Genomic DNA, 24,038 nt, shown 5'->3' with positions numbered 1-24,038 from the left:
AAAGTGGTCTACTAACAAAATGTTTATCATAATATAACTAATACTTCATCAGTTGATCATTTTTTGCTATCTTTCACAGGAACCGAGATAAATTGCGTCAAAGATAGGGGACCCTTCACTCACCCTTTATCAGGAAAGCCCGCACTTTAACACAATTTATCTTGCTTCCTGGCGAAGATATAAAAAAGTGGTCAACAGATAAAATGTTTATCATAAAATAACTAATATTTTATCAGTTGATCACTTATTGATATCGCTCACAGGAATCGAGATAAAATGGTTCAAAGTTAGGAGACCCTACTTCTTGCTGTTTCTATCCCTATTATCTAGGTTCCACATAAAGTTAGTTTCCAAATAATACTAAATTCAACTAAATTTAATTTAAAACATTTTAGATAGCTCAAATTGAATAAAAATACATAAAAATTAGGTTTAAAAATACTGTAAATTTACTCTGAAATGGTCCAAATTGGATTGAAACAATTGCAAATAGATAGAAATCATATTTTTGAATTGCTCATTCTGAATTTGTTTGTTCAAAATCATTATAGTGCAACTTTCAGACATGGATCAATTTTGAGTCTCCTGTTACCAAATCTAAAGCTATTTTTGACTCATTTTTTGAAATTCGGTTGAAATAAAAAAGGATTCTTGTAATTTCAAGCGCCTTCGAGAGGCGTGCACCTCTAATAGAAGGGCGTGCACCTCTAATATGACAAAATGTTTATATCAATATAAGTAACATTTTATAGGTTGAGCACTTTTTGCTATCAGCCTCAGGAACAGTGATAAATTGAGTCAAAGTATGCGCCCTTCTCATACAAGCTGAATTCGGGTCCCCTAACGCTGACCCAATTTATCTGGGTCCCCATAAAAGATATGAAATAATGCACGCTCCCCCACAGAACAATTCCGAACTGCAAATTAATTTTTGATCTACAGAAAAAAGTTTGGCGCGATCACAATTGCAAGTCTAAGAGCATAATTTCAGAATTTTTTATCTGATTTTGTGGAGATTCAAGATGATTCAAATGATTTTTAAAAAATTAATTAGTCGTTATAGATTCATGTATGATCGTTTTCCGGAAGAAAAAAATGTCAAAAATGGTCATTTTTGAAAGTTTTTTACAGAAAAAAATCTATCTCCTCTTTCAGTTTTTGACATTTCTAGGAGTTCTATAGCTCAAAAAAACCGCAATTTTTTCTCTATATGTTCTATGGACGAATTTTTAATTCGTCTGATAAAACTTTTTTATAATCAAAAAACACCGCAAAAATGCGATTTTGTGCAATTTCGTTCGGAATTGCAGTTTGGAATTGTTTTGTGGGAGAGCGTGTAGTGTTCAATTGAAAAAATATTTATAATAATATCAGTAATGTTTCATCAGTTGACCACTTTTCCATATCTCTCCCAGGAACCGAGATAAATTGCCCTGAAGTTAACATTTCAGAATAATGAACCGAAGCTTCTCCATAGACTCCATTCTGGCCAGGAAGCCAAAACGAAAAATTGGCGAAGACCGGCTGATTCGTGTCTTCCTGCAATCTGCAAATCTCTGGAGACGATTTCATAGTCTTGGGACGGAAATGATCGTGACCAAGAGTGGCAGGTAAGTCCAAAGCTCAAAAGGCTGCTCTTTTCAAATGCGCTTTAATACAAAAAAAAATTCCAGAAGAATGTTCCCAACACTATCCGTGATAATAGCGGGGCTGGATCCAGTGAAGAACTATGTGGTGATGGTGGATCTAGAGTGCATCGAATTGAAACGTTTTCGCTACTCGTTTCATCAAAGCAAGTGGATTTCTACGGGGCCAGGTGAAGATATCCAAAACTACAGTAACCCAATAAAAGCTAGATTCAGGAGAAAGTGAGCTTCCAAGTCGAATGTTCGTCCATTCAGACTCCCCAGCTCGTGGAGCTCATTGGATGAGGTCACCTGTCAGTTTTGACAAAATGAAGCTCACCAACAATCAATTGGATAACAATGGACATGTAAGAGTGTTTCTGTGTGTCTGTTGGTCCTAATGTCCGTTCCTTCCCAGATCATAGTCAACTCGATGCACAAGTACCGCCCACGGGTTCATGTCATAGAGCAAGATGAAGCAAAAACTCGCCATACGTTCTCCTTCGAAGAGACTGATTTCATTGCAGTGACTGCTTATCAGAACCATCGAGTAAGGGTAAAGTAGGAACTACAGTAACCCAATAAGTTTCTTTTCAGATAACAAGTCTGAAAATTGAGTCCAACCCATTTGCCAAGGGGTTCCGGGAATGTGAAGTTCAGGATATGGCACATCTACAAGTACCCGCCAATTTTCAATCAGTTCTTCCTTTCATTTTTCCCTATTTCGCTAATCTCACAGCTAATGCTGAGCAATAAATTCTTTGTGTTTAGCTGTTTCTCAGCAGAGCGCGGTCCGAATTGCTCCGTTGAAAAAGAAGCTTGAAATGCTTGAAACTTTATCAGAAGACACAGAACACATCAATGGATTTAATCCTTCGTGGCTCCGATGACGATCCCTCCTCCACGACCACCTCCTCCATAGGAACTTCCACGGCAACGGTGTCCAGAGACAGCGGCGACGGCGAGAATGGCGAACATGAAGACAGTGTAGACGTTCATTTTCTGGAATACGGTAGTTAGTGAATCAGCAATTGGAGCTGGCTTGCTTTAAGCAAGTTGCTTACCTTGATGAGATTCGTTGAATCGTGATTTTTCACTAGGCTTTTTGGGGTTTTTATACGCTGAGGGGTCGGCATCGGTAACCACCCCCCGAAATCATAAAAATTGCGGTTTTTGCTGCAAGTTTCGTGCAAAAAAAACTTTTTTCCTCGTGATTTTTTGATTTCTGAACACCCTAAAAGATGAAAAAAGAAAAAAAAATGTATATAGCTTAGAGAGGACTCGAACCCGCGACCGCCACAGGTAGAGGGGGACTGCCGAAAAACGGGCCGTCTGGCGGGCGCGGACTGCCGAAAAGCGAACAGTCGGCAGTCGAATCGCGCGCCGCCGACGGTCCGTCGGTTCTCCTTCGGCTGCCAACTAGCAGTCATTCGCCAGTTTGCGCCTCTTCAGCTGTCATTTAGCAGTTTTTCGGCAGTCCCCCTTTATCTGTGGCCGCCTGGTAACCAGCGATGTTGCCTCTGCGCCACTGTGTGCAATTGAGCATGGATGTGATTTGGTAATTATAACACTTTGGATTATACGCCTGGGAAAGAGCTGATGGTGGTGCCTGCAAATTGTATTTTTCAAGGATTTTTTGAAATAAAAGCTTCATTTTCTCTGAATATTTACAAATTATCCCCCTCATCAATCCTCGAAAAAGCGGAGAACCCATCAGTTTTTCTCGTTCGCGAATGATGAAGTTTCACTTCTGGAGCACACGAATACTAATCAATTTCCCACCCAGATGTGATGATTTATTGCATCAATTGGAAGAAAATTCCTTGGAAGTTTAGAGAAATTATTTATGTCAATGAGGGGTGTGTTCTGTCTGTATGTCGGGATGTCCGCTTTTTCTAATCCCTTGAGAAGTTTTTTTTTATTATTTTTCCTTCTTGCTTTTTCTTCTTTTTTCCTCTCAAGAAGTTGCAAAACGCAAGTTTTCTCCCCTCCTTTACTCGCAAGTGAGATTTGCAAGTGCGCTCCACTGCACTCCGCCCAACCCGTTTTTCCAGCGATTTTTACACCTTTATCGTCAAAATTCAGTGAATTTTATCGATTTTTCGGTTTTAATAAAGATGGAAGGGCAACAACACAGTCTAACGATAACAACCAATTATCCGCCAGCGCCATTGTCTCCGAATCCGCAAGGTATTTTTTAAATGAAGGGAAATCGTTGAAAAAAACCTTTAAGAGGCTTCAGGAAGCTTAAAATTGACTAAAAATTACGAAATTTCATGAAAAATTGAGCTAGAAATCAAAAAAAAAACAATTCCAGACGATCGCGACAAGATCCGCCAGAACAAGGACGACGAGAACCTCTGGATTCAACGGCACGACATCGAGAAGACGTTGCATGGAGCACTCGGCCATCTGAAGACGTGCTGCACGATTCTGAATCTATCGGCAAAGTGTGACGAGCGTCTGAAGATTGATTTCAGTCATGGGACCACCGAGAAGTATCAGTTGATGTCGAGAACCGGAAGTTCCGATAACTTGAAAGTAATTTTTGATTTTTAAAGTTTTTAATACTTCTAGAATCTTCTAGGCCAGTGTAACCCTCCTTGACGACAATGTAATTCAAGCGGAAGTCACTGTAAAATACCCGAAAGCCGGCGGTGGTTACTATCGCGCCTTCGCTCAACCCGACGTTCAATGGAAGCTTCAGCAGCTTCAAGACCTTGGAAATCACATTGCTCGGGTGACAATTATGCTTTGCGATTTGCAAGAAGAGCTACAGTTTCTACGTGGCAACGTAGACGGTGGCACCGATTCGTTCAGTTTGAGCACTGGAAAACGGATTTTGGACGAGCTCAAAGTGACAATGAATGAGATCTCGTTGGCGAGAAACTCGATCATGCTGCCCCGAAAAAGAAGTCTTCTGGAGTTGTGCTATTTTCCGCCAACTCGAAAATTCGTGCCGCCACTTCCACAGGATCAGCTCATTTCTTTCTATATTTCGTGCTGTCGATTGGTACGCATTCTCAGTTTTCTTGGACGATTTTCTCGAAGAAAATCGATCAAAAGCGGACTGAAAATCCTTGAAGAATTACATTTTTTCATTTCGACAATTGACTATGCAATCCGCTTGAATTGGCCCTTATAAATCTAATTCAGCTTCTAAATCCTAACAAACAGCTGAAAATCCAATCAAAATCCATCACATTTTCACGGATTTCATACGAATTTGATTGTTTTCGCCGATTTTCTCGAAAAAAATTCATCAAAACAAGCTGAAATTACTCGAAAAATCATCACCCTTGCCGGCGATATCGTGTCGAGACCCTACCTCATTATAACATGCGCCTTTAAAAATCTACTGTAGTTTTAAAGGAACATGCTTTGGCGTGGCTGAGTCTCGCCACGAAATCGCAGGAATTTTCCCTTTTTTAGCATTTGTTTTGTTTTTTTCAGCAAATTTACAATTTTTTTCAAATTTTTTAGGTCGATTAGTACGCATTTTCAGTTTAGAGGATAGAAAAATCTAATTTTCTGCTTTTAAAATCATCAAAACTGCTGAAAAACACCCAAAATTTGACGAAAATAGGCCAAAAACGAGCAGAAAATTCTTGAAAAATCACCCTTGCCGGCGATATCGTGTCAACACCCTACCTCATTACAGCATGCGCCTTTAAAAAATCTACTGTAGTTTTAAAAGAACATGCTTCGACGCGGCCAGGTCTCGACACGAAATCGTCGGAATTTTTTTGGCGTTTTTTGTGTTTTTTTCAGGAAATGTCTTTCATTTTTTCGTCTTTTCAGGTCTGCGCTTCGTACCAAATGGTCCCAAAGACCGTACATCCTCAAGGCCTGTCCGTGTTCATGGCCGAATCACAACTTCCCCATCTCGACGAAGTCATCAAACATTTGAATATTGTCATGACGATTTTACAGAAATTAATTAATTATCTGTCGGCTACTATGTAGATTTTAATGTAGTTTTTGATTATTTTGTACAGAATTTGTGTATATTTTCCGTTTTAACAATTTTAATACCCGATTTTCCATGTTCCCCCATTCCATGCATTATACAGATGCCATAATTATATGATTTAGAATCTAAATTTCGCATAGATTTTTTAAAATTTTAATTTTCGTTCTAGAAAAAAAACCTTTTTAGCAATTTTTTGTCCATTTTCGACCTCTAATTTGGTTCAATTTTCCCGGCTTTACCTGATTTTCCAGCTGATCGCACACTTCTCTTATCTGTTTGTGTACTCAAACAGTCAAAGATCATATTTCTCTCGAAAAAATCGTCGAGATTTGACCTTGAAAACCTCTAACTTCTGACCCGAAACGTGAGAATTCGCCTGGCTTCTCTCGCCACTCTCTCACTGTCTGCGTCTCTTCAAAATTCTCACTCTCTCGCTTTTAGAATGCTCGCTCGTGGAGGCGCCGTCATTGCCCGCGGAGCGTCTCTCGTCACTGCCCGTCACTTATCGCGCACCACTGTTTCAATGGCTAAGGTAAGGATTCTAGAAATGTCTGAATATTGAAAAAAAAAACACTATTTTCTCTTAAAAACTTGAATTTTTCGCAAGTTTTCAGTGTTTCCTCTCCCAATTTGAGTCTCAACCTACAATTTCTAAACTTTGCAGATCCGCAAGGAATGCGACACCTTCGGCGAGCTCGAAGTACCTGCCGACAAGTACTATGGCGCCCAAACCGCCCGTTCTCAGATGAACTTCAAGATCGGAGGACCCGAAGAGCGTATGCCAATCCCAGTGATTCACGCATTCGGAATCCTTAAAAAGGCCGCCGCTCTAGTCAACACCGAGTTCGGTTTGGACAAAAAACTCGCCGACGCCATCTCCCAAGCTGCCGATGAGGTTGTCGCTGGAAAACTTGACGATCACTTCCCATTGGTCACCTGGCAAACTGGATCTGGAACTCAATCGAACATGAACGTCAACGAGGTTATTTCCAACCGCGCCATCGAGATCTTGGGAGGTGAACTCGGATCCAAGAAGCCAGTCCACCCCAACGACCATGTTAACATGTCCCAATCTTCCAATGATACATTCCCAACTGCCATGCATATCGCTGTAGGCCGTGAAGTCAACTCTCGTCTTCTTCCTGCTCTCAAGAAGCTCCGTACTGCTTTGAACAACAAGGCTGAGGAATTCAAGGATATTATTAAGATCGGACGTACTCATACTCAAGACGCCGTTCCATTGACTTTGGGACAAGAATTCTCGGCCTACGTTCAACAATTGGACAACTCCATCGCTCGTGTCGAAGCCACCCTCCCACGTCTCTACCAATTGGCTGCTGGAGGAACCGCTGTTGGAACCGGGCTCAACACCCGTAAGGGATTCGCCGAGAAGGTTGCCGCTACCGTTTCTGAGCTCACTGGCTTGCCATTTGTTACCGCGCCAAACAAGTTCGAGGCTCTTGCTGCCCACGATGCTCTTGTTGAGGTTCATGGAGCCCTTAACACCGTTGCTGTCTCCTTCATGAAGATCGGAAACGATATTCGATTCTTGGGATCCGGACCAAGATGTGGATTGGGAGAACTGTCGCTGCCAGAGAATGAGCCAGGAAGCTCGATTATGCCAGGAAAGGTTAATCCAACGCAGTGCGAAGCGATTACGATGGTTGCCGCTCAGGTTATGGGAAATCAGGTGAGCATATATTAGCAGGAGCGTCCCTTCTATTAGAGGGGGAGGGGTGGGGGGTGGGGTGCCTCCTACTAACGAGACCCTCCTAACACATCATTTCGAATAAAATTAAAAATTCCAGGTCGCCGTGAGCGTTGGGGGCTCCAACGGACACTTTGAGCTCAACGTCTTCAAGCCTCTGATCGTCAGAAACGTCCTTCAATCGACCCGTTTGTTGGCCGACAGCGCCGTCAGCTTCACCGATCACTGCGTTGATGGAATCGTCGCCAACAAGGATAACATTGCCAAGGTTTGTAGGGATGACCTAGTTTTCTAGGCCCTAGATGACTTAGAAAGCCCACCGATGGCCTAGAAACCTCACTGGCGACCTAGAAACTACATTGATGGCCTAGAAACATCACTGGTGGCCTAGAAATCTCATTAGTGACCTAGAAAAATCACTGATTACTTAGAAACCTCACCGGTGGCCTCGAAACCACAATGGTGGCCTAGAAACTGCAATTATGGCCTAGAAACGTCACTGATGACCTAGAAACTTCATGGATGGCCTAGAAACCTCACAGATTGCCTAGAAACATCACTGATGGCCTAGAAACCTCACTTGCGACCTAGAAACATCACAGATGACCTAGAAATCTCACTGATGGCCTAGAAACCTCACTGATGGCCTAGAAACTACACTGCTGGCCTAGAAAGCATCCCATGGACTAGTTTTCAGTGACCTAGTTTTTTTTTCAGATCATGAGAGAGTCCCTTATGCTCGTCACCGCTTTGAACCCCCATATTGGATACGACAACGCTGCCAAGATCGCCAAGACCGCCCATAAGAACGGCACGACGCTGGTTCAAGAAGCCGTGAAGCTTGGAATCCTCACCGAGGAGCAGTTCGCCCAATGGGTCAAGCCAGAGAACATGCTTGGACCTAAATAAATTCCAAAAATGATATTTTTAGTTTTCCCGTAGTTTTTAATGTCTGATTCTCCGCCCTCTTCCGCCCCGATTGAAATTTCCCTGTATAATAAAATTTATTCGTCTTTATTAGTAGCAGATGAATTCTGATTCTCTGGATTCGTTATTCGCAACGCGTCGCCTTGAAATGTCAACTCGACGTTGGGCGACGACGACAGCCGCTCCCGCAGATACCGCATCACTTCGCACCGTCGTGAGGAGAATGGCTTGGGCACCAGACCTGGAGAAAAATCGATAATTCAAAAATTCCTAAAAATTTGGAATTATTCTACCTGTTATCGTCAATTCCTGAATCGCCCCTTGCGGCAAATTCTCATCAAGAACGGTGATGATATTTGAGGTTTGAAGGCGTGAAACGTTGATGTGGTCTGGGTGATGAGCGTCGTTTCTAAAGAAAAATTTTGAAAATTCAAAAAAAAAAATTTTTGACCCACTGCCTCCTGAAAATTTCCCGCCAATAACGATCGGTGAGCTTTGAAAACTGCCCATTGAACGTTTGAAGCTCAACCATTGACAAGTTACGAAGCTCCATGACGTCGTGCAGCTCCAGAAGGGTTTTTAAGGTGTCGGATGACTTTCTAAATAGAGAAAATCGATAATTGTCGTCGGAGGAATCGAACTTGGGACCCTCCAATCCCGTATGAAAACAAAACAGCAGCACTACCGCCTGCGCCACAAGGCCAACTTCCCTAATCGACGTAAAAAGCAATTATAAGGGGGCGGCTGGCGCGGCTTACTCACCGATTCGTCATCGCCGCATTCACTGTTGTATTATTATTTTTTCTTGCCAGTTCCGTTTTTTGAATCCTTTTCCTTTTTTCCGGAAAAACGACGGATTTAATAAAAAGAGAAAGCATTATTGAGATCAATAGAGCACAGAACATCTGACTCGAATCTAGAGGCATTTTTTTATCTGAAAAGCATTTTTTAAAAGATTTTTTAAATGAAAAAATTCCATTGAAAGCGGAAAGAGTCAAGATTAAATAAACATTAATTAAATAAACGAGGTGCTTATCTAGAAAAAATTCGTGCAAATTCCTAATTTTTAAATGCGATTAGTGTCATTTTTTCGAGATGATTTTTGAGTTGTTAAAAAAGTGTGATTTGCCGAAAAAATTAGAATTGCTAATTCCAAAAAGAGGTGACAGAATAAATTGAAATTGGAATTAGATATAATTGGAAAGAGCTGGTTTGAAAGAAAAGAATATAAATACAAAAAACAAATTTTAGGCAATATTTTCAGATCTTCAACTTTAACATCATTTATCTAGGTTACTGTGATAGATATCAAAAAGTGGTCAACTGACAAAATATTTATCATAATATCAGTAACACGTTGTCAATTAACAGCTTTTTTCTATCTTTCACAGGAAGCGAGATAAATTGGCTCAAACATCGGTCGACCGCCTGACTGATGGCGCACACAAAGCCAACTTTTACTTAATTTATCTCGCTTCCTATAAAAGATACAATAAAACGGTCAGCTAGCAAAATATGTAAACTTTTATGATAAATGTTTTGTTAGTCAACCACTTTTTCATATCTTTCACAGGAGCCGAGATAAATCAGGTCAAACTGGCGGCCCGCCAAGCTCGTGACCAAAGGGTCCCTTAACTTTGATACAATTTATCTAGGTTATTGTAAGAGATATTGAAAAGTGATAAACTGATAAAATGTTTATGCTGTTCTGATAAATATCTTGTCATTTGACAATTATTTGCTATCTTTCACAGAAGCTGAGATAACATGGCTTAAAGTTAGTACACCCATTTGTTAGCGGGCGCCATCGTTCAGCAGCTGACCGACGGCGCACAGGAAAGGGGTGTTAACTTTGACTCAATTTATCTCGCTTCCTGTGATAGATATCAAAAAGAAGTAAATTAACAAAATATTTAAAATTTTATGATAAACATTTTGCTAGTTGATAACTTTTTGCTATCTTTCACAAAAACCGAGATAAATTGGCTCAAAATAAATGGAGCTCATTTACAACATAAACAGCAAAGCAAGTCAGTAAAAAGTCCAGTAATTTTTCAGGAGACGGAACCAGAAAAAACACGCATGATCTGATAATTTGACAACTTTTTGAATGATAAAAAACTGAGTCGTAAAACTTTAACTCACTCACAAATAGATAATTCTCTCTGAAATGACGTTTGATCTGGAAAAAAGGTCAAAAGGTAACACTTCCAGAAAACAGAAGAAAAATGGATGAGTCAAGAAAAAAGAAAACAATATAATTTTCTTCGTTTTCTCCTTTCACTTTTTATCACCGTTTTCTCTTTCTTCCTAGCGAAAAGAGGTGCGACAATTTTGTCATTTCTGATAAGAGGAAGAAGAAGCCTGACTCAAAGAAAAAAAAAGAACATTTTTATTGGATCAAAAAAAAATTAGGAGAAAAAAAATCGATAAATATTCGGAAACAGGAAAGAAACTGGAGGAAGAATGGCAGGAATTTTGAAATTTTTTTGAAAAACAAAATTTTAAAAATTAGAAAAAAGTGAGCACTGGGATTGATTGCAAATCAGGATATTGAGGATGATGGATGGGGAAAAAGTTATCTGGAAAATTCTGAAAAATGGTGCTAGCGATGATACTTCGTATTTCAAGGTGGGTATGTACAGTAATCCCGGAGGGTTGTGCAAAACTGAGCAATGACTCTAAGTAACTGAGAAAAAAAGATGGTTTTAATTAGAAATAGTTGACTTCTTCGGCCTTGGTACTCGTGACGAATTCACGCTTCGTCCGTTCGGTTCCGGTTCGAGGGTCTGCTCCTGGCTCGAAGTCGTGGGACTGGAATTTCAGATTTAAAGATTTTTTGTTTGAAATTTCAAAAAATACCTGATTCGTTCTTGTCGTCCTATCATAGACAGCATGTCCAGCATCGGAATCCTCGGAATCCGACGCGTATCCTTGGTTGTATGCGGAACTGGTGGCTGACGAGCTCATTGCTCCGCCCCTCCGCTGATAGGCGGCTCCAGAAGCCGATGCGGACATGGCTGCGTCCATGGCTTCAGAAGCTGAGGTCTTGTAGTGATCCGATGAGATCATTCCGTATTGTTCAGTGTCGGTTTCGTGTGGATTTCCGTGTGAGACCGTCTGGAACAAAATTGTTGGTGTTTCATTTTTTCAAGCCAATTTTTCTAGGTTACTGTAAGAGATATCAAAAAGTTGTCAACTGATAAAATGTTTATTATAATGTGATAAACATTTCGCTAGTTGACAATTTCTTGATATCTTCTACAGTAGCTCAGATAAAACACGTCAAAATGGGGGTCTCTCTAGACCGAGTTTGCGACCAGAAGGTCCCCTAACTTTGATTCAATTTTTCTCGGCGCCTCTTTTTGACGCCATTTATCTCGCTTCCTATGAAAGGCGTCAAATAGTTACCAACTAACAAAATATTGCTGATAATATGAAAAACGTTTTGTCAGTTGACCACTTTTTGATACCTATTACAGAAATCTAGATAAATTGAATCAAAATTAGTCAAAGTTCATTCAAAGGAAGCGAAATATTTGGGCTGAAAAAAAATAGATTACTGTATAAAACTCACCTGACTCTGGCTAATAATATTTCCACTCTCATCCCTGACAGTTGTCGTTCTAACTTCTCTAGTCGTCACATCAGTCGTGACTCTTCTCTCGATCTCCTCAATACTTCCGTCCGATGAAATTGACGCTCCATCATCCAAATAAGCAGCCAGAGCTCCAGCATGATCATCTCCCATCTCATCTCCATACAGTGGTCTAGCCAATTTGGCACGTGGAATTGTGTAGTAATCCGATCCCAGAATCTCCTGACCACTTGCAGAACCTTCAGATCGTCCACGTGCTCCGAAGCATCGACATCTGGCACACATGTACAAGCAGCAGAGGAGAGTGAGAAGGAGGAAGAGGAGAGCGAGAAGAAGCATAAGGATCAATGGAAGCTGCGATGGAGCAGTCTGACAGAATTCTCCAGTGTAGCCGTCAAGGCAGGCGCAGGTGACATTGGCGGATTGTGCGTCATGGATACAGTCTCCATGTCCGTTGCACAGACCGCAGAGTTGGGCGGCGCAGATTCGGCCAGGGAGTGCTGGGTTGCCGTCTTCGTATCTGGAAAAAGGGAAGGAATAGTAAGGGGGTCAGAAAACTCCAAAATGTTGACTCTAGCGGACGCAGCCACATGGAGGTGAGAGCCTCCGATAGGGGTGTTGGCTTTGATCTCAAAATCAGTTATATCGGTTCCTATTAGAGATATCTAGAGCTTGACAATTGTTAAATTGTTTGCCATGAAATTTCCAACATGTTGTCAGTTGATCACTTTCTAATATCTGTTACAGAAACCAAGATAAATCAAATCAAAGTTAGGGGACCTTTACTCGTTGTTTCAAGAAAGCTCTCCTTTTGAGCTCAATTATCTCAGTTTCTGTAAAAGATAGTGAAAAGTTGTTAACAGACAAAATGTTTGTCACATAAGGCAAACATTTTATTAGTTGATAGGTTTTTGATATCTTTCACAGAAACCGAGACAAATTAGACCAAAGATAACACACCTTTTTCATGCGGGATTGGTTGCCGGCCGCGTAGCTGACCGTAATATTCAAGTTTATAATTTTTTAGCAAGCATAACTTCTCAGAGGTTAAGCACTTACCCTTCTTGACACTTGCACTCATATCCATCCTTCTTATCAATACACGTGGCAGCCGCCGAGCAGTTGTGAAGTCCCAATGCGCACTCATCGATATCAAACTTTCTAAGGCAAATGGCATCTCCAAGTCCGGCAGTCGACAATTGCTCTGATTTACGGAGATCCACAAATCCAGGTTTGCAGTCGCAACGAGCCTGTCCATCATAAGTCTTTTATTAAAGGGTGTAGAGTTTGGAGTTCCAAAAATTGGATAAAATGTTAGTAGAGGAAAACTAGGTTATTTGGAGGAGCTATATAGTTCATTTAAGTTTAGGTTAGCTATCTATAACCAGACCCAAGAAATAAAAAAAAATGTGAAGTACCTGCTCGTCGACATTGACGCAAGTGGAGTTCAGTGGACAATAGTTAACGTCTTGGCAGTAGTCGATAGAGCAGACGGATCCTGGAAGGGCATCTCCTAGGGCAGAATTGACGTAAGGACGGATGCATTCACACTTGTACAAATAATCCAAATCGATACATCTGGCATGTGGAGAGCACTCGTTGAGCTCTGGCTTCTCACACTCGTTGACACCACGGAACGACAGACAGTTTCTTCCCGGACGAGATGGATTCAAGTCACGGAAGCCGTCTGGACAAGTGCATGTGTAGCCCTTTCCGACTTCTTTGCAAATGGCATCTGGATGGCAGTCCGAGTGGTAGCATGTCGAGAATGGATTGAGTTGTTCTGGGGAGATGAAGAGCTTCGACTTTCCGACCTGGAAGTTTTTGGTTGATGAAGCTTGTAATTAAAATTTTATCAGTAGACCACTTTTTGATATCTTTTAGGAGAACCGAGATGAATCGAATCAAAGTTAAGGGACCATTCGGTCGCTTAACTTTGATTCGATTCGGTCGCTTAACTTTGATTCGATGTATCAGAAAGGCACCTTACTTTGATGGAATATATGTCGGTTCCGGTGAGAGATATGAACAAGTTGTTAACTGATAAAATGTTACTGATATTAAGATAAACATTTTGGTAATTGACCATTATTTACTATATTTTACAAGAACCCAGATAAATTGAGTCAGAGGTTGCACCCATTTATCGTCGACTGAATTCGCGCCTAAAATAAATGCTAACTTTGAATGAATTTATCTCACTTTCTGTGAAAGATATCAAAAAGCTAATAATTGATAAAATGTTACTGATATTATTATAAACATTTTGATAGTTGATCATTTTTAGATATCTTTCACAAGAACCCAGATAAATTGAGTCAAAGGTAGCATCCTTTTCGTGCGTGTGTCATAATTTTTTTCATAATTGGAAACTACTGTATCTGAGAAACTAAAAAAGCTAGAACAATAAAAATTGTACGGCTTAAAAGCTCTTTAAAAATGCTCCAAGACGTCACTAACCTCCATGTTATTTCTCTTTTGAATATAATCAATGAGCTCAGTGAACACACTAGATGGCTCGGCGACTCCTCCTCTCACGAAATGCGAAGTGAAGTTGTACAAGATTCCAGTATCCCACGACTTCTTTCTGCTCTCTGGATTCTCAATCTCATTGACTTCGGCAGTAACAAACGAGCTCTTGAGTGGCGTCTTATCATAACTCTGTCCGATTCCCGACTCAAATCGTGTCACCAAATCCTTATGTTCGTCATTCAGAGGATTAGACAAAGCTGGAGAGTAGGTGATCTTCTCATGTCCATCACGGACCACATAGAGTGGAATATTCCAGGACTCAACTGCTCTGCATGGACTGCTAGCATCTCTTCTCTTCTGTCCCTTTGGACACCCACAGATTCTTCCAGCAATGCATTCCTCTCCAAGCTCAATGGAACAGAAGGTGTTTCCACATGGAATTCCCTTCTTCACATCTTCCTTTCTGCATGGATCCAAGTCTGCGTCATCCGACAATTTGATTCTATCCACACGTCCTCCCATCTCTCGTACAACCTCCGCGAATTGCTCATAGAGCCTGCAATTGTCGACGTCTTCCTTTCCGGCGAGTTGAACAGTGACGTTTCCAAGAAGTCCCTTATCCCAATCGCTATTTTTGACCTTTGGATTGGTAATGTAGTTGACATCGGTGGTGACGAATCGTGGAGCGAACTCAGTCTTGCCAATGATCTTTCCAACGCTCTGAAAGTTATCAATGAAAATAGGAAAACCAGAATCAAAAATAAATACCTTCTTAACAGCATCCACAATTTCCACATGAGCCGGAGTGTCTGGTTTCGAGTAATCGGTTCTATACTGAATTGGTTCTCCATCATACTCCATCACTCGCACAACCAAAGGTATCGATGTCACTGGCACACACTTCTCCTTATCATTATCACGGCTTTCTCCTGGTCTGCAAGCGCAGGTGGCTCCGCCCACACAGACTTCTCCGAGGTTCAGATGGCAGAGTCCGTTACCGCATTTGATGGTGTTTGGATCGGGTGTCGTTGGGTCTTCGGCTTGGTTTGGTGCTTCGATGACGAGACCTACTTCTTTAAAAGTTAAGAGACGGGGTAGAGAGTGTTCTGGGCTAGTGGTGCTAGTGTGGCACACAGCGTTCTTGGCCCCAAGGCTTTTGGGCCGAGTGGGGAGGTAAGCATGGTGGTTAGTTGGTTTGCAAGGACGTAACTCGGTTCAAACTTTGATTTTCTTTTGGGGCTAAAATGAGAAATGCAGAAGAAAATTATATCTACAAAATGATATATAATTCAACTATAGTTGACATTCGAGTTCTGTCTCAGAGATGGTGGAAAGGCGGGTAGGCAAAATCGGTCGACCTTGTGAGCGCCAATTGCGCCCTAATACGCGACAACTCATAACTCAGCTCAAACTTAGAATTTCTGTAGGAATTAAATAGTAAAATGTAGATCTTAACAAGGTCTACAAAATGATATAAAAATCAACTATATGTAATAGCCGAGTATTAACTCAGAAACGGTGAAATGACGGGTAGGCAAAATCGACCACCGACAACAGCTCTGAAATGGTTTGCGGCCTCTGGTCCAAAACTGAGCATTTAAGTATAGTCGAGTTTTATATTCATTTGTAGATCTGATTAAATTATATTACTTAGTTTTAAATTTGTACAGAAATATCAAGTTTCAATAGCGGCTCGGATCGGCGCAGACGGGGTGGTCGATTTTGCCAACCCATCTTTTCACCATCTCTGATAGTGAGTCAAAATTCACTATTCAGATATGATTGAATTTAGGATCATTTGGTAGCTCTTGTCAAATCCTATATTATACTTTTTGCTTTGGAAGAAATTTTAAGTTTGAGCTGAGTTATGCGTCTTTAAATATCGCAATGGATTGTTTTGATTCAGAGGAAAATTTCAAGTTTGAACCGAGTTATGCACAGTACCATAGGCGACCTGTTCTGGTCCACTGATTAAAAAATTTTTCTAGTTTTTTTCTAGAATCTCTAGAATGAGAAGTTAGTACCACCTTGTCTTCTCCTTACTCACCAATGCAAACTCTTCCCGGCTTCTTCGGATCGGAAATCTCATCGAAGAATCCTTCCTTACACTGACAGGTGTAGGAATCATCAGTATCGATACAGATAGCGTTCTTATCACAATCGTTATCCTTTGGATTGGCGCACTCATCGAATCTACAGATTCTTCCAGCATTGGCTGGCATCATGTCCTCAAATGGAGCCTTGCACTTGCACTCGTAACCATCAATCTTATCAATACACATTGCATTTGGACTACAGTCATTGAGATTCTCAGCCAAGCATTCATTGATAATGAATTTGCATTGAGTTCCCGGTTGTTCTGGTTGCTGATCGTAGTATTCTGGTTTGCACTTGCACTCGTATCCCTCTTCCAAATCTATACAAGTGGCGAAGTGGGAGCAGTTGTTGAGGTGTGGAATGTTGCACTCATTCACCAATCCCTTGCAGGATCTTCCCGGCAACTTCGGGTCTGGAGACTCATCCTTGGATCCCAATGGACACTTGCAGGTGTATCCATCATCCAAATCGATACAGGTGGCAGCAGCATCACAGGAGTTGAGGGAGGATGAGAGGCATTCGTTGACAAGTTCCTTGATTCTCTTCCAGCCTTTCCACCGCCCATCACTGATCCGACATCGAGGTATCCATCGCGACACTTGCAGGTGTACTTCTCTGGAACTGAATCATTCTCCTCACAGATTGCAGCAGAGTGGCAGTCGTGTTTCGAGTCGTCCGAACAGATTGGCTCGACGCATTTACGTCCTGGACGATGGACCAATGGACTCTTGTCGATGAATCCAGCGTTACAGACACATTCGTAGTCGTTGGCACCCTTCTCGACGCATCTGGCGTTCTTGTCGCATTCGTGTTTGCCAGATTCGCAGATTTGGTTCACTGCAAAATATGACATATTTTTGAATCACTCAAAAATTCCGATTCTAACATGGAGAAAAAATCCTATAACTTTGAACCTATATATCTCGGTTCATGTTAAAGACATCAAAAAGAAGTCAACTAACAAAATGCCTATCACAATATCACAAACATTTTGTTAGTTAACACCTTTTCAACATCTTTTACAGGAGCTAAGATAAATTAAGTCAAAGCTGGTATCCCTTTCTTATGCGCTTTTGGTCGTCGGTTGAATTCGCGCCTAATGGGGTTATTCATGTAGCGAAAATTGGTATTGAAATGCNTNTCCGCGCCCTCNAAATTCAATGCATGAGCGTCGCGAAATGTATTTCAAAGCATTTCTCGACATAATTGTAAATGCATTTCAATACATATTTTTTTTTTATATGCAGCGAAATAGATTAAGTCAAAGTTACCACTCCTTTCGTACGCGCCATTGGTCTTCAACCAAACTCGCGACCGAAAGGGGTGCTATTTGAGCCAATTTATCTTGCTTCCTGTAAAATATACCCAAAAGTAGTCAACTGATAAAATATTCATCATAATATCAGTAATATTTTGTTAGTTGAAAACTCTTTAATATTTCTAACAGGAACCGAGATAAATTGTGTCAAAGCTGGCACCCCTTTTATATGCGCTATTTATGGTCGGCTGAGTTGGTGCTCGCGTAGCTGTCCGCAAGTGATGTTAATGGTTTTAAAAAACTCGGAGTTCGTAGAAAAAATATTGAGCGAACGATCTAAGCTACTCACACTTCTTGCAAGTTCTTCCTGGATTGCGAAGCTCATCATGATCAACATATCCTTCCTTGCACTGACACTTGTAAGAATCCCGGGTATCAATACAGATGGCATGTTCATGGCAGTTGTGTCCTCCCGGAATCAAGCACTCGTTGACGAGAGCTCTGCAGTCAAGTCCTCCGAAGGCGCTTGGATTAGGTGAGATGTCGACGAAATCTTCTTTGCATCGGCAAAGGAATCCATCTGGCAAGTCGATACAGTCCGCGTTCATGGAGCAGTTGTGAGTTCCGTCGAGGCATTCGTTGCGTTCTGGAAGGATATAAGGATGTTAAGACGATCCTAATGAACTTACGCTTTGAGCAAACACGTCCAGGCTTCTTGTTCTGTTCTGGCGACTTGTCTAAGAATCCTTCATTACAAGTACAGATGAACGACTCATCAGTGTCTGTGCACTTGGCGTTTGGATCGCAATCAGCGACTCCAGCGGCACACTCATCGATCAAGCAAATATCAGTGACTGGATGTCTCTTATGGTGTCTATCACACATGCATGCGAAGGCTCCACGGCCATCTGGAAGACACTTCTCCTTCTTTCTGGCATCACAAGATTCTGGCATTCTTGGGTCACAGGTTCCTGGTGCTTCGCATTTGTTGGTGCGGCCGTTTCGTTGGAATCCAGCGTCACATTTACAGATGAACTCTCCTCCGGCTCCTTTCTCGCACTTGGAGTTTGGTGGACAGCTGTGGATGTCGTTTGGTGAGCATTCGTCAGTGCTTTCGGATGTTTCGGGGGCTTTCTCACCGATTTCTGGAAGATTTTGAGAATTCTTGAAGTTGGTTACGATTAGAAATATTAAGAAAACTTTAAGTTCAAGACTCACTACAGTAGTATTTTTAAAGTATCCTCACAATTAGAAATGTCTAGAAATACAGTACCGGTCAATAAGAGTTCATTTCTATCTAACCTGGCTTCATTTTTTTTAACTACTGTATCTCAGAAGCTATAAAAGCTAGAACAATGAAAACTGTACTGTTTGAAAGCGCTTGAAAAATGCTACAAAATCTTTACAAAGAAAATTTGATAAACCGATTTTCCAAAAAGTTATACCATCCAAAAGCTTCCTTCACTACAAACTCACTACAAACTCCAGTGAACTTGTCTCTCCATCCCAAATCCGCTGGGCATGTGCATCTCCAGTTTCCAAATGGCGTCTTCTCGCAAATCTCCGGATCCGGGCATGACGTGGCAATCTCTGGATTACAAATATCTCCTCCACACACCTTGGTAACTGGGTGGATGTCGAATCCAGCCGGGCAAACGCACACAAACTTTCCATTCTTCTGTTGGCAGACTTGGTTCAAAGATCTATCACAACCATTGTGATTTCTTGGATCACATGGTCCCTTGTTGTAGGTGTCTTCGTTGTTTTGATGTGGGCAGGCGACACGTTGGATGGCTGAGCGAAGGCGGGTATTCAAATCTTCGAATCCAGATACGTGGAAGGTTCGGTCTTTAGATCCGGAGATCTCCTCAAGTTCGGCATCAAGAACGTGGTTGGTGACTCCTACTGCGAAAAGTTGGATGTCTTGTTTGTGAGCGTTGTTGGAGGGACGAGTGACGTTGTCCTGGGACCTTCCATCAGTGATCACAATAGCGACTCTTGAGACTTGTCCAACTGGTCTGGCACCTCTTCTCTCACTGAATGCCTCATTGGCAACATGCTCAATAGCGGCTCCGGTTCTAGTGAGACCGGTAAGGTACTCAATGTTTCTGATGGCGTTTTGAAGACTCTTTCTATCCGAATAGTTGTCTAATCCGAACTCGTGACGGATTTGATCCGAATACTGGACAACTGACACCCGGGTCTTTTGTGGTGCAATATCGAAAAGCTCAGTGAACTCGGCCAAGAATCGGAGCACTTCCGTTTGGAACACATAGGATCCAATCGATCCGGATCCATCGATCAAGAAGACCAAGTCAGTGGGCTGGGCTGGGCAAGCGGTGGACAAGGTGCAAACACGACCAGGTGGAAGGTTGGCATTGGAGGAGACGTCGACATATCCGGAGAAGCATTTGCAGGTGTATCCGTCGGGAAGTTGAACGCAGTCGGCGTTCTCGTCGCAAGAGTTGAGAGATTTGTCAGAGCATTGATTGGCAGCTAAATATTGGAATATTGAAGAGGGAATTATGCGAAATTTTCTGGAAAGGAACCCAACCAGCCAAGCTCATGCAATTTTTTCTAACTAGGCTAATAATTTAGATAATGAACATGCGAACTTACCCGGATCACGATGCATTTCTAAAAAGAGAAAAAGAGATAGAGAAAGATCGAAAAATTAACATAGGGATAGGTTTGGAGAACCCCAAGGATCTAGAAGCTCAACTCACCAACACTACACTTTCTTCCTGGTGGCAGATTGTATCTTGAAGAGACATCAATACAGTTGGATTTGCAACTACATATGTATCCAGTTGGTGTATCTTGACAATCGGCCTGATGAGAGCAGTCATGAGAGCCATCGGCACATTCATTCTTTATCTGTTGGCATTTTCTTCCGGGAAGTCTCACTGGATCCGGGGAGACATCTAGATATCCATCCTTACATTGACACTTTGGTCCGTCATAGGTGTTTGAGCAGAAGGCGTTGCGATCGCATTCATTGGCCTGTTCACATTGGCTGAAGACCTTGCAGACTCCGTTGGATTGTTGGACACTTCCACGACGGCACTGGCACACTTTCTCTCCTGCGGTGTTGAATCTGCACTCCTCGTTTGGTCCGCATCCGGATCCTTCGGAGCATTGGGGCTGGCGACTTTGTTGTCCGTAGTATTCTGGAGCCTTTGGCTTGTTGCACACTCTTCCTGGGTATTTGTCGACGTTTGGTGAGGCGTCAACGAATCCTGGGCGACACTTGCACTCGTAACCATCGGCACGATCGAAGCAGTCAGCGTTGTTAGAACAGTCGGCTTCTCCATTGGTACACTCGTTTACAGACTCGACGCATTTTCTTCCTGGGAGTTTGGAGATGGAGGTGGAGACATCTACGTAGCCAGGTTGGCAGACACATTGGAAGCCTTCTGGAGTATCGACACAGGCTGCATTCTCATCGCAATCCACTCCATAGGTGGATTTGGCACCACACTCGTTCATTGTCTTTTGACACTGACGTCCTGGTTTGTTGACCTTGTCTGGTGAGGTGTCAGCGAAGCCAGAGTTACAACGGCAGGTGTATCCTTCAGCGAGATCGATACATTGAGCATCTTTGTGGCAAGCGTTTAGGGAGGGACGGGCACATTCATTGACTACCATACAACGACCATCGGGAAGACGGGAGACTCCGACTGGGCACTCGCAACGGTATTGGCCATTCACGAAGACGCATACCTGGAAATTTTAACTTTTTAGTTCCTAAAATCATAACTTGCTTTAAAATTAATATTTTAAAACAATCTAAATTGAATAATGTAGAACTTGGCAAGCTCTACAAAAAACATATAATTTGATTATATTAAAACGCCCAGTTTTAAGCTAGAGACTGTAAACGAGGTCAGAGCTATCAGGCGCCGATTTTGCCTAGCCTTCTTTTCACTATCTATGAGGCATAACTTGGCATACCAATATAATTGAATTTAATATCATTTTGTAGATCTTGTTGAGTTCTAAATTTTAATGTCTAATATGAATTTGAATTCTGAGCTTTAGTCAAATAATGCGCTCGATAAGTTTGACTGCTCAAATCAAAGTGGCTAGTTGTGATTGGCTAGTTCTTGACATCATAACTTGCTTCAAAATTGCTATTTTTAAACCATCTAAAATTTGCTATTTTTAAACCATCTAAAAATGTAGAACCTAACAAGGTCTACAAATTAATTTGAATTAATTCGACTAAAGCTTAAAACCGAGGTCAGAAACAGAGGCCGCAAACGGGCCAGCGTTATCTCGGACCGAATTCCTCTGGTCCGGCTTCTTTACGGCTCCTGCTTAAAAACTAATTTATTGATTATATTTAAATTAAAATCATTTTGTAAATCTTTCGAAGCTCCACATTTTTCAATTTGAATCATATAGAAATGCCAATTTTGAACCGAGTTATGTACCGTTGAACTTTCTTACCTCACTCTTTGCCTGATTACATGATAGAGGATCGTTGACTCGGCATTGTAGGCTGGCTGAAATTTTTTTTTTCACAATTTCAATTTATTTTCTGTTCGCCCGATTTCTAGTCATTCGATCCCTTTTCGATTTTTCTTATTTTGCCCAAAAATGGGCAATTTAGAGTGTTCACACAAGGTCACCAGAGGGTGTGTCCCATCGCCACGCCCTTCTCTTTTTCTCTGGCACTCTCTCCGATCGTTATACTATTTCTCCAAGGTCTTCTGTTAGAGAGACTGGTAATGATAATGAAAATGCCAAAGAGATGAGAAATGGAAGGGGAAGCTAACGGAGAAGAAGGAGAGGGGGAGGGCAAATGGAATATTACACAAAAGGAAAAAAGAGGAATTGGGAAAACAATCAGTGCTAATCAGTTTTCAGGGAGAGAGAGAAGTGTGACTTGTAAACGTTTTTATAGGAATGGGAATGGGAAATTCGGAATTTTCAGTTCAGATTCATCAATGAAGTTGGTGGCCTAGAAATATAAAAGCTCGGCCACCGACCAATTACTCATTGGTTGCTAAATTTGAGCTCACTTATCTAGGTTCATGTAAGAGACCTCATAAAGTGATAAACGAAGAAAATGTTTCTGATAATATGGTAAAAATTTTGTCAGTTCGTCCTTTTTTGATATCTTTTCTAGGAAGCAAGATAAACAGAGTTAACGTTAGGGAACCCTTCGGTCGCGAATTCGACATGTGTCAGAAATGCTTCTATTTTGACGCAATTTATCTCGGTTCCTGTAAGAAATAGAAAAAAGATGGTCACTAACAAAATGTTGCAGATAATGTGATAAAAATTTTGTCAGTTGACTACTTTTTGACATTGTTCACAGGAAAAGAGATAATTTAAATCAAAGATGACACCCCTTTTGTATGCGCTTTCCTGGTCGTCTACCGAATAGGCGCCCGTGTACCTGCCCTTCTAATAGGGGTGTTAAAAACATTGAAGGTTCTGAAAATTCTCAACATTTTGAAAATTTTGGATTTTAAAAAATCCCCGAATTTAAATTCCAAACTTTCTGGAAGTTTGGAAAAATCGAAAATATCAGAACAATCTCAAATTAAAGAAAATCGGAAATTTTAGAAAAATTAAAATTTTTTAGAAAAGTTCAAAACTTCAGAAACTTTGTTAATTCCAGAAAGATTGACATTTTCAGAAAAGAGAATTTTTGAAAAAATTGAAAATTACAAAAAAAACCTGGATTCTCAGAAAAATCGGAACTTATTTTGACCTACAGTAATTGTTATATTTGACCTACAGTAATACTTTTCTCTGATCTACAGTAACCCTTCTTTTTGGCCTACAGTAACCCTTCCAAAAGCCTTCCAAAAACTCACAATAAGTCTGCCGATGTTGATACGTGGATCCGGCCGAGGCGATCAACGGCAGGAGCACTAACGGCACCCACCTCATGGTTGTGATCCCTGAAAATCTTTTTTTTTAATTAAAATTTTTAAAATTTAAAATCTACAGTAAGATTTAAAAAGTTGTTTACAAGTTAGTTTAAATTTAACAAAAAAAAAGAAGCGAATCCCAAAAAAAAATGGTTGATAAAAAGATAAGGTGATATGGAATTGACTGGTTTAGGAGTCGAATTCTCTGATCATTGGCATCATCAACAGAAGAGAAGACGTGGGAGGAGAAAAATGCCCAAAAAAGAAGACGTGAAACAAATACATACACACAGAAATCTGGAAGGTGTGGCTGATGAGAAGAAGAAGAAGAAGGAAACCAATTGGAATTGAGAGAGAAATAGTGTATGAGATGAAGAGACTCAGAGAGAAGATATGTTGGCGAACCTGACCGATAGGAGTGTCTTTCTCTTCTCATTTTCTGATTGTGATAGGCTGGTTTTAAGGAAATGCGAATTCGAAAAGAAGGAAAAT

The 24,038-nt window shown here is 41.2% G+C and overlaps 6 protein-coding genes across 6 annotated transcripts; 3 read left to right on the top strand and 3 right to left on the bottom strand.

Annotated features, from left to right (window-relative positions):
• Positions 1-1,455: 1,455 nt before the first annotated feature.
• Positions 1,456-2,381, top strand: Cbr-mls-1 (the record flags this gene model as incomplete). Its single annotated transcript, XM_045244494.1, has 5 exons — positions 1,456-1,610; positions 1,674-1,816; positions 1,863-1,993; positions 2,044-2,175; positions 2,223-2,381. The coding sequence occupies 5 exons, from the start codon at positions 1,456-1,458 to the stop codon at positions 2,379-2,381; spliced, it is 720 nt and encodes a 239-aa protein (XP_045093947.1).
• A 111-nt stretch (positions 2,382-2,492) lies between these two features.
• CBG26039 lies at positions 2,493-2,761 on the bottom strand (the record flags this gene model as incomplete). The annotated part of the gene is made up of 2 exons (XM_045244493.1): positions 2,493-2,627; positions 2,690-2,761. 2 exons carry the CDS (start codon positions 2,759-2,761, stop codon positions 2,493-2,495), a joined length of 207 nt encoding a protein of 68 aa, XP_045098874.1.
• Positions 2,762-3,742: 981 nt separating this feature from the next.
• CBG09181 lies at positions 3,743-5,591 on the top strand (the record flags this gene model as incomplete). Its single annotated transcript, XM_002642572.2, has 4 exons — positions 3,743-3,815; positions 3,943-4,166; positions 4,213-4,638; positions 5,427-5,591. 4 exons carry the CDS (start codon positions 3,743-3,745, stop codon positions 5,589-5,591), a joined length of 888 nt encoding a protein of 295 aa, XP_002642618.2.
• Positions 5,592-6,040: 449 nt separating this feature from the next.
• Cbr-fum-1 lies at positions 6,041-8,215 on the top strand (the record flags this gene model as incomplete). Its single annotated transcript, XM_002642571.1, has 4 exons — positions 6,041-6,130; positions 6,263-7,288; positions 7,407-7,574; positions 8,024-8,215. 4 exons carry the CDS (start codon positions 6,041-6,043, stop codon positions 8,213-8,215), a joined length of 1,476 nt encoding a protein of 491 aa, XP_002642617.1.
• Positions 8,216-8,310: 95 nt separating this feature from the next.
• On the bottom strand, positions 8,311-9,159 carry CBG09179 (the record flags this gene model as incomplete). The annotated part of the gene is given in 5 exon segments (XM_002642570.2): positions 8,311-8,474; positions 8,527-8,642; positions 8,689-8,798; positions 8,962-8,977; positions 8,996-9,159. The coding sequence occupies 5 exon segments, from the start codon at positions 9,157-9,159 to the stop codon at positions 8,311-8,313; spliced, it is 570 nt and encodes a 189-aa protein (XP_002642616.2).
• A 1,786-nt stretch (positions 9,160-10,945) lies between these two features.
• Cbr-mup-4 lies at positions 10,946-23,565 on the bottom strand (the record flags this gene model as incomplete). The annotated part of the gene is given in 15 exon segments (XM_002642569.1): positions 10,946-11,047; positions 11,096-11,353; positions 11,811-12,351; positions 12,891-13,081; positions 13,250-13,645; positions 14,292-15,023; positions 15,072-15,370; positions 16,351-16,936; positions 16,939-17,237; positions 18,008-18,304; positions 18,348-18,803; positions 19,135-20,154; positions 20,385-21,381; positions 22,111-22,166; positions 23,490-23,565. Coding segments are annotated over 15 exon segments (6,306 nt in total).
• Between the last annotated feature and the right edge of the window lie 473 nt (positions 23,566-24,038).

This window comes from Caenorhabditis briggsae, assembly GCF_000004555.2.
Source record: "Caenorhabditis briggsae complete genome, chrIII, whole genome shotgun sequence".
Classification (NCBI taxonomy): Eukaryota; Metazoa; Nematoda; class Chromadorea; order Rhabditida; family Rhabditidae; genus Caenorhabditis; species Caenorhabditis briggsae.
The sequence above is the reverse complement of the archived record's forward strand: the minus strand, read 5'-3'. Positions and strand labels throughout refer to the sequence as shown.